Source organism: Xenopus laevis, chromosome 5S (assembly GCF_017654675.1).
Source record: "Xenopus laevis strain J_2021 chromosome 5S, Xenopus_laevis_v10.1, whole genome shotgun sequence".
Taxonomy (NCBI): domain Eukaryota; kingdom Metazoa; phylum Chordata; class Amphibia; order Anura; family Pipidae; genus Xenopus; species Xenopus laevis.
The window spans coordinates 141,472,019-141,482,724 of NC_054380.1; the positions used below are offsets into that span (position 1 = coordinate 141,472,019).

Consider the following 10,706-nt stretch of genomic DNA (forward strand, 5'->3'; position numbering starts at 1 on the left):
TTCTCCCAAAATGTTTGATGTTTCCTCATGTTTGATCCTTACAGGATTCCTGTAGCCATGTGAATGTTACACCCGTGAAAAGACCAAACCCACTGGCTCGGATATGGAAAAAGAGAAAAAACAAGAAATCGGTGAAGTTTGCAGGTACCGTATCTAAGCAATAAATTCATATTTTTTTCAGGAGAACAAACATGATGATCATTCAGTTCTATTTGCCTTTTTCAGATTCTCTCAAATCTGTAACTCCCATTGAGATTGTGAATTCTGAGAGTGAAGAAGAGGAAAGGGAGACGAGATCGGAAGAAGAGAAGAGAAGTCCTTCTAATGTAAATACAGAACATTCCACCCTCCTTTATCATTCTAATATTATATGTTCCCCCAATGTCTGTCTTATCCTGGAACCAGCATGTGATTTGTGGCTCCTGTCAGTGTCCTGCCATCACTAATTCACTCCCCAATAACAATATTATCACTGTGTTTGGGAGGACTTTATCCTATGTGAATTATACAGCTTATTGGAACTCACAATGCTTTCTCTTATATTCCTATTGTTATTCAATAGGACTCGGGAATCAATGTATCGATTGGTCAAGAGAAAGAAATCTCTCCAGTAAAGCTTGAAATAGCAGAACAGTCCCAAAAGGAGACAGAAGTGGAGCTGAGTGAAGGTACAATATCTTAGACACAATCTTTTATTCTCTCGTACACATCCTTTGGCATTTACCACTGGTCAGTATTGTCACAAAGTGCAAATGGCGTTCAGTGGAAATGAAATCTGTTCTATGTACTTAATATAGGGACATCCCCAGCGTAGGTAGTTGTCCAGTGATCTTATACATGTGTATATGTAAAGTACTATATGTTTTACTGGGCAGCTTGATAGTCTTGTCTGACTGGAGCAATATGGCTGGATAGAGGCTTTGGAATTAAGAAACTTGTCCTGCTTGGGACATAGGGATTTTGGCCACAAGGAAGGTAGCCCAAGATCAAGTTTTATATTTGTAACCACATCTGAGCATGTTCAAGGCTATATCAATATACAATACCTATATATGTGTCTGCCTGCAGGCCTACCCCATCTTTGGGGACACCAACATTCAGTCATATGATTTTGTTTGAATTTTTCAGATGTTCCTGAAAGTGTTTCTGTTGTTCCTTCTGCAACTGAAAGTGAAGAGATTCCCTCAAATGCCAATGAGGAAGATGATAAGTCGCCTCCTGCTCTTATTGAGAGGCCTCTTGATGTTCCTTCTGATGTTCCTTCTGATGTTCCTCCTGATGTTCCCTCTGATGTTCCTTCTGATGTTCCTTCCGATTTTCCTTCGGATGTTCCCTCTGCTGTAAGTACAGCGCATTGATCCTTCTAACAAGTCCATTGGCTCAAATAGAAAATATTTATTTTCTTTGTAACAAATGTTATCCCATTGTTTCACTCATTATACCCCACGTCTTATAGTTTCCATCTACTGATTTGCTTTTTAGTCACATTGGTTTTATTATATTTTGTTGAAGGGATATTTATCTGGAACAGTGTAATTATTCGGCCCGGGATCACAATTTTCACTAAATTAATGACTGATATTATGGTTTATATTTCTAGGAGGCTGAATTTAGACCTGAAGATAGTAGTGCCGTCCCTCAAGCAGCAGACAGTGAAAAGCCCGTAGAGGAACGTTCATGTGTGGAACACGATAATGAAGAAAATGTGGAGATAAAAGCTGAGAAGTCTTCAGGTAGAATATCTGAGGGGTGACAGTCTGGCCTTGGGGGTACAATATTCAAGTTTTAATTCCTGATCCAACAATGTTTCTGAGTTCTGATTGCTTTATCTTGAATTCTGCAGCTGATCCAAACCCACCAAACACGCCTCTAAGTGTCCCTGATAGACTTGCAGCCAGTGGTCCTATAGTGACATCTCAGGGGCAGAAAGAACATGAGGCAGAATGTGAAGAAATATCAAAAGGAATTCTCCAAAGTGTTCCTGCTCCCAGCCCAAGTAGCTCATGGCAGCCTATAGACTGTACAAGGTATGGTACAAGCTGCTCCCGGCATAGTGTATATGTACATGACTGCAACAAACAAGATACAATAATAAATACGTATTCTCTTTCAGTGATGAGCAGCCATCTCGCGTTTCTATTAGCCATTTCCAACTAAGTGCTGTGCTGGGCCAAGGAGGTTTTGGAAAAGTAAGTCACTTGCTCCATAATTAACATTCGGACTTTCATTCCCATTATGTGATCTAATTGACGGTAATTGTGTTTTTCTAGGTGTATCTGGGAAAATACAAAGCAACAGGCAAACTGTTTGCCATCAAGACCTTAAAAAAGCGAGAAATGACTTCCTCAATTAAATTGAACAGGTAAGTTACAGGCCAACAAACAGTAGCCTTTCCTTGTATGTTTTAATACAAATAAATAAAGTCCACACACTTGTATTAGTCCAACACAAAGGATAGAAAACGGCTGCAGCGAGTCTATTAATCCCGTGTATAGAAGAGAAAGACACAAAGAGACTCTATAAATAGGGCTCACCGGAACTCTTTTTAGTATTTCTCCCCCAAACATATATAAATCTCAATTAAAGGTTAAGAAACACACATCAGACTAAATTCAGATATGCAGGGGGTTATTTATTAAAGTCTGAATACCAAAAACATGAAAAATTTGAGGTTTTTTTTACTATAAAATCTGAATTTTTAGTAGTGAAAAAAACTAGATTTATTTCTGTGTTTATTATACCCCGAGGATGGGAAAAGTCTGAATCTGAAAATCCGGCATCTCAGACCTGCCGAAGTTGCATATAAGTCAATGGGAGAAGTTCCGAAGATCTCAATCTGTACTGGGCTTTATGCAATAATCCAAAAATAATCTGAAATATTTGTATGATTCATTTTCATGATTTTCTCAGGAAAATGTATTGATAAATAAGGGGGAAAACCCCATTGGTCGGAGTAGTTGTCAGAAAATAATGAGATAAATTCGGACTTTGATAAATGGGCCTCCCTGAGTAACATGTTCCCCCCAATACTATTGAGATCAATTCTATAGGTGCTGCTTGTTTCCCAACACCTTCTAAACTTTTGTTCCCCTGGGAGCCAAGAAGCAGCACCTCCTCTGGGACAACAGACACACTAACTGCCTATTGAATCTTTGGTGACCTTTGGTTACAATATGACATTTAGCAGTAATTTTCACTTTAACTTCAGATTATTATCATTTGTCACACAGAGGGGACATAAGCCTCATCCCAACTGTATTGGTTCCAGCACAGTTTAATGTGCAGACATATTAATATTTGACTCTTATTTCCCAGTGCTCTGATGGAGAAGGAGATTCTTCTTTTGGCCAAACAAGAGCAACATCCGTTCCTCACTGGATTGTTTGCCTCGTTCCAAACAGAGCATCACGTTTGCCTCGCCATGGATTTAGCGGCTGGAGGCGATTTAACAAAAGTCATTGATCATCCGGAATTCAACTATAAAGCAGCAATGTAAGTAGAAGAGTGGATTGTATGGATGGAATTTCTGGGAGGGAACAAGGATGATTGCAGTGATTATTTACCAACTGATTTGGGAATCTTCTTTCTATTTCCAGATTTTACTCTTCGTGCATTGTTCTGGGCTTGGAATTCCTCCATGAACACAACGTCATTCATAGGTAAGCCTTAATGCAAGTAAAAGGGACATGTGATTTTAGCAGCAACAAGAGCCTGACCTTGTATAAGACACAAGTGTATAAGTCAAAGGGAACATGGGCAGACTTTCTCTCAGCCAGGTAGGGAGTGGCTATGCATTGCTTCTACTCCTAACTGTCATTTTCTCACTGGAGCGGCTCAGGGCAGTACATATGAGCAATAATTCTGTATGGGGCACACAACTGGAACCATTGGCATGCCATAGGAACGGACGCTTACTAATAGCACCATTAAACATGTTCTTTTTTTCACACAGAGATTTAAAGCTTGACAATGTCCTCTTGGATGCATCCGGATATATAAAAATCACAGACTTTGGCCTTTGCAAAAAAGGTAAGAATTGCTGCTTTGTTGCCTTGAATATCAGGGTTCAACTCGGTAACTAATGTGTCACCATCTTGCTCATCACAAAGACATGTATAGAACAGACACCTAACATAAACCTACTACTAACTACTAACATGAAATATTGTGTTTGTTATAGGAATGGGCGTTGGAGTCTTAACCACAAGCCCTGCTGGAACTCCTTATTATACTGCTCCAGAGATATTGAAACGGGAGCCCTATGGAAGAGCAGTAGACTGGTGGTCTGTAGGAGTGATGCTTTATTACATGGTGCTTCACAGGGTAAGTTCGATTCATCCACTCGACACAACTAACAAACAAACTGATATTGTTATGGAAAAAAAAGGTTTGACGTTAGTACAAGATTAGAATAGCAAGGGAAGCCCTGCAATAGGAAGGGACCATCTCTATATTGTATTATGCAAAGGGAACATAAAGAATGTTAGTCCATCTTTAATAACATTTCAATTTGAGTTACTCCATGAGTGTAATATTAAGGCATAACATTTGATACCTGTATTTAAAAACGACTCAGTATTAATGAAAGATTGTCCTGCTTGGTGTTAAATCCAGTTCCCCTTGATCATATCAGACGCCCCTGTCTGTGAGATCAGTAAGTTTAGAAGCAACTTGCTATACATTATTAGCCATTTTCTGGGACAGTGACATTAACCCCTGGTGGCTCAGAATTCCTGCTTTCCTAACAAATACGTCTCCACCTTTGCAGTTCCCCTTTAACGGACTGAACATGGAGCATCTGTGTGAATTTATCAAGTATTCGAGGGCGATTTTTCCACCGAAAGTCCCTGCTGATTTCTCATCCACAACAAAAGGAGTAAGTTGAAATCCTGTCATCATCATCATGTGATCGGCTTCTGTTTGGGGTTTCTTACTCAGAGATCATTCATTTCACTTGTGCTCTTTCTGTACAACGTATATTTGCTCTCACCTTCACCTGTACAATTCATTGTTGAGAGGGGGCCAGTCACAGCACATAACATGCTAAACCATCTGCATATAATAGAAATATTACATATCAATGTTCATAAATAAGGCTTTATCAAATATATAGCGAGCGAAAGCTTTTAGTAACGGGCAGGGTTGGACTGGGGGTACACCCAGAATAAGAAAAGAATTCCAACATTCTGTTACTGGACTGAGAGTCTTGGCTCCATTGTGATGGTGCAACGTTTATTATAGATTGTAAGCTCTGCACAGTGCTGCGTATAATTACAGGCACTATAGAAGAACCAGATAATACTAATAAATATGTGTTCAAAATAGTAGATTCCAGCCATATTATATTATAATATTTCAAAGCTTTTCTCCTCCTATAGTTGGAGAAAAGACAACGCCTTCTGGAGGAGGGGTTTCAGGGAACATACTGGGAAGGTGGAGCTACAGATTGTCCCGCCTCCCACTGGATTGTGCTGTTTGAGTAACAACTATTTTATTCTTTCCGCAGCTTTTGGCCAAATTCCCTGAGAATCGCCTGGGATTCAACGGAGCTGAAGAAGTGAAGCAAAGCCCGTTGTTCTGTGTAGGTTTATAGTTGTGTATTAGGCATAGCGTGCTGTTATAATGAGTGGATATAGATTTATTCCAGACGTATTCTTGTCTGGTGACATTATCAAGGAACAAGGTGGCCATCCAATATATTTTGACCCCCCCAAAATCTCTGTAGTTTTCTTTGTAAGGGAACAAATGAAATGGCTGAATCGTGACACAAGGTAGAAAGGTTTTGTGACTTTACTAAGTAATACATTTGCTGGAGGGATCTCCTGGGATTGGCTTATCTAATACATAGTTGCTCAGTATAACGTCCCTTTGATTGTGACACATTATCTAAATTCTATAAAACATTCATTGGGCGAGACGCTAGATTCTTAGATATTATTAATGTTCTCCAGTAAGTTATGATATTGGCAATGGTTGTTCCTTTGTGTGTAGGATTTTATGCCATAGTATAAATTGTATCATCAGTTCTATTGTATTCATTTGATCCATCTCCTTTGCCACAGAAAATCAATTTTGATGGCCTCTTGAATAAAAAAGTGACACCACCAATCATCCCAGCTGTCCAAAGCTCAAGAGATAATGACACAAACCTAATGGTAACTCTGTATGGGCGTAAAGCAGTTATACCAGACTCCGTCAGTGAAGCCCTCCAGAACTTTGATTATTATGTTGGCTGAATGTGAGAAGAGACACTTGAATATTAAAGAAATGCCATCCGCCCCTCAACCAGGAATGAAGCAGCCGGCTAAAGGAAGCCTGGGTAAATATGGACGTTTGCTTTTGGGAACACTGATTGTAGAAACATCTTCAGGATTAATAATGATCACCCATTACAGAAGGTGGAGGGTAACAGCTGGGGGATGTCCCATAGATCCCTTTGAATACTGGTCTTTAGGATAAGAGAGACTTGATAGGATGGTGATTTATAGAGAAGGTCACTATTTCTTCCCATTATCCTTTATCTCCCTTTATTCTCTCCTCTCTGTTATTCTTTCCCATTTTGCTACTTTCTGTTGTGCTTTTTATGTTAGAATCTTCTGCTTTCCTTCACCTATTATTATCACATTAGTTCTCTGCTCTTGTTCTCCAGGCTGCCATATTTGTAAGAAACTTTATTTATTTCTGTTTAATCTTAACAGCAAACCAGGGACAGCAATTCCCGCAACTCCAGCAGCGGTGAATCCTATTTGCAATACGTCACAGAACGACTCTTCATAGCGGTGACATGTCCATGGAACTTCCAACTTGAACTTCCACTGATTTTACAATAAACAAACTGAACTACTCTTCCGACTTTGCTTAAATTAATTAATCTCTTAAAACTACCAAGATGTCCCCAGATGATACTTCTAGCTTTTAAACATATCTTCCTCCTAAAATCCAGTGAACCTTGTGCCTCCTCCTATCTGGACCCAATTTGTCTTTTCCCTCCTTCCTTCCTCCTTCTCTCTCCCTTGTTGTCAAACATCTGCTCTTCTCTCCAGCAGGACAACCTCCTATTAAACACTACCCCCTTCCTCTTCTTTGGCCTGTGACTATTTCTTTTCAATGCCCCTTCCTTTCCATGATGGGACAACTGCCTCTCAAAGTTCTTCTTCTCTTCTCCTCAATTTACCCCTGTGTCAACGTCCCTCCCTGACAGAGACACTAAGTTCTCCTCTTCTTCCAAATGTCCCTTTGGATTTAAATGTTACTGTTTAATGTTGCTGTTTATTATAGTAGTCCAAATGCTTTCCTACTATAGGGGGAGTATGTGGTGTTCATGCAAATGGCCTGTAGATGTCACTGTGCCGAGACTTATACTGTGCATACTTCCTGTCAGCCAAAAGTGAAAGTTACTGTTGTGTAATGCCTGCATGCCTCTGCTAATAAAGCACTGTTATACTCTACTCATCGTCGGCTACCCAAAACATAATAGAATGGTTATAGAATTCCCCTTTAAATATCTTTCTTGGCCTCCCTCCAAATCCTCAATCACCCTGCTCGCTAATCAACCCATCTGCTGATATTTAGATATTGAGTATAAAGGTCAGGGAATGTTTCATTTGAAGACCCCAGAGAGCAGCCTGGCTTCCAACCTATCTACATTCCAGTCACTCTTTGGCTTGTTAATGGTGGGGATGATGGGAGGCCGCACTTTAATTAATTAGTACTAGTGCCACAATATGGCATGTTCTTGCCAGGATCCATCTATAGCAATCATAATTGTTAGAAAACCAAAACTCAACAGAAGGCAAGGTGCTGTGTAGGCCAAATACAATCCATTAGCCAGGTTCCAAACATGGGCCATTTATTATCAACAGCGGCTCGGATACATCGTCCGCCAAGAGACAACTCTGCGACTTTCCTTTATTTTTAAGCCCCTGCATTGCTTTTGCCTGTCCAGATAAAGAGACCTGTGAAAGTTGATATACAGAGAGATCCAGTTCTATTAAGTACATTAAGGACAAGTGGTGTTATTGTTCTGGTGGGAGATAATGGTACTGCCTGAATATCATCATATGTTCTGTAATGGGGCTGCAACAAACCCATGCAATGTATGGCCTGCACTTGGGATGGTACCAGACAAACCCCCCTCTGGTTCTATAAAGTGGTCTTCTCATCATAAACTGAGCAACTGCCCTTTCTGTGGGATGAACATATATTGCCACATGCACTGAAAGAAATTCACTTACTGGCAATTGCCCAACTAATGTGCTATCTTGCCCCACGGTACTGTCCCCTAATCAACTGTTTTGGGCAGAACCTTGCACCTTGGTGACCCAACAGCCAAGAGTGGTCCTCCATCTTTTTTTTTTTTTTTTTTGCTTCCCCGGGGCCAACGCATGTGCAGTAGAGTGAAAAGGACGGCTTTCTTGTCAAATGTCAGCTTGTTGCTCTACTGCGCATCCACGTCTGTGCCAAAGAAGAAGGAATAGGAAGAGAATCACTCAGGTTGCAGCAGCTTTCTACTAACAGGAGCACTGGCCTGAGATATCAGACAAGTGCATACAATCACGGGGGTTGTCTTTTGGAAACCCCAGCAATTCTGACTGTCCTTCTCCTTTAAGAAGGAATAAGTCACTACTGAACTACTGGGTAGGAGGAGGTCTATAGACAATGGGCTGAATATGATGATAGTGGAATGTAAGCACTTGGCCACTTAATGGTCTTCTTGTGCTCCCTACTCTGCCAGTGGTTCCGCATGTCTTGTGCTTGTGGGTTATGGACCTTCTCTGTATAGCAGGGTGACACCCCAATGTTTCTATATATCTGTAACCTTGTTATGAGCTAAGGGGGCCCAGTCTGAAGGCCAGTTAGGGGGAGATTTGGGGTGAGTGCTTATTTGTACCCTGGGTACCCCTGGAACTATAGCAGGGTGACTGTTACCCCAATGTTTCTATATATCTGTAACCTTGTTATGAGCTAAGGGGGCCCAGTCTGAAGGCCAGTTAGGGGGAGATTTGGGGTGAGTGTTTATTTGTACCCTGGGTACCCCTGGAACTATAGCAGGGTGACACCCCAATGTTTCTATATATCTGTAACCTTGTTATGAGCTAAGGGGGCCCAGTCTGAAGGTCAGTTAGGGGGAGATTTGGGGGAGTGCTTATTTGTACCCTGGGTACCCCTGGAACTATAGCAGGGTGACACCCCAATGTTTCTATATATCTGTAACCTTGTTATGAGCTAAGGGGGCCCAGTCTGAAGGTCAGTTAGGGGGAGATTTGGGGAGTGCTTATTTGTACCCTGGGTACCCCTGGAACTATAGCAGGGTGACACCCCAATGTTTCTATATATCTGTAACCTTGTTATGAGCTAAGGGGGCCCAGTCTGAAGGTCAGTTAGGGGGAGATTTGGGGTGAGTGATTATTTGTGCCCTGGGTACCCCTGGAACTATAGCAGGGTGACACCCCAATATTTCTATATATCTGTAACCTTGTTATGAGCTAAGGGGGCCCAGTCTGAAGGTCAGTTAGGGGGAGATTTGGGGTGAGTGCTTATTTGTGCCCTGGGTACCGCTGGAACTATATAGCTGGACTTGCAGTAGGGATTTGTGGTCAGACAAGTAACAAATAAGGTCGCACACAACAGTCACACACAACACAACAGAGCTGGAGTGAGAGGAGGAGATAAAGGTAGTGCAATAAACAACAGAATTGCTACTTCAGGAACACATACTATGTACAGGGTAAAAACCTTGAATGTCACTTGAATGTATTTTTCATTTTTGTTGATTAATGACAGAAGGAAAATCCACCAGACAGAATGAATAACCGGAGTATAAATATCCCAGCTGGGATGAGGCAAGTTTATTTGCAGATGCGCATAAATATTTTAAGGACTTGCAAGTCACACACATTTAGATGAATCAAATAAAATTACAGCCCAAACTTGCTGCAGCCAAAAACAATCAACAAAACAAGACTGAGGCCCATGGTTAAGTACACAGGTTTGAAGCCTCCAACATATACAAGGTTGAGGCACAGTGTGTACATGTTTGCGACCCATATGTTCGGATCCAAGTTTGAGACCCATATGATCCTACACAATTTTAAGGCCAAGACCACACTAGACAAAGCCCTGACACTGTAGACTTGATGTGGACACAAGACAAAGACTGATGAAAAGATTATAGAGAAGGAGTGTTTGAAACGAGGCCCATGGTGTGGAAATATCATGAGATACAACAGTTTTAACTTGTTGCCTCAGTGAAACTAAAAGAAGAAGTCCGTCCCTACAGCCCAACACAGAGGACTTTCCCTGATCTTTTGGTGAATAGCCAAACATTTTGGAGCACAATATTAAGCCCAGTGGCACAAAACCTGTCTAAAAGCTCCGGGGGGGTCACAATAGTTTATCCAATAACTTTCCAGATTACAACAATGTCTGTGCCCCATCACAAGACAGTTTTCCTTGAGTACATACGGACATCACAGGGACACAACTGTCGCTAGAAAGCAAAGGTGTCTAATGATAAAAGTGCCAAAAGAAGGCATTATGGGCCCCGAGATCTGCCACATGGCACAGCGTATAAGCTTAGGCACGAGTGCAGGTCTGTATGTTTGGCCCCTAGGGGCCACAACTCTATCCTTTGGCTCCCAGTGCAGTGACACCCAGTCTAGTGCATCTGTCGGTGATTTGTCCAATAAATGAAGTTTATTACAGTA

At 41.2% G+C, this 10,706-nt stretch overlaps 1 protein-coding gene across 1 annotated transcript; it reads left to right on the plus strand.

Annotated features, from left to right (window-relative positions):
* The first annotated feature begins 752 nt into the window (after positions 1-752).
* On the plus strand, positions 753-6,498 carry LOC121394143 (serine/threonine-protein kinase N2-like). Its single transcript, XM_041564158.1, has 13 exons — positions 753-762; positions 1,129-1,340; positions 1,601-1,733; positions 1,844-2,027; positions 2,114-2,189; positions 2,271-2,362; positions 3,316-3,492; positions 3,597-3,659; positions 3,953-4,029; positions 4,181-4,323; positions 4,769-4,876; positions 5,507-5,581; positions 6,063-6,498. The coding sequence occupies exons 1-13, from the start codon at positions 753-755 to the stop codon at positions 6,234-6,236; spliced, it is 1,524 nt and encodes a 507-aa protein (XP_041420092.1). The 3' UTR covers positions 6,237-6,498.
* The last annotated feature ends 4,208 nt before the right edge of the window (positions 6,499-10,706 follow it).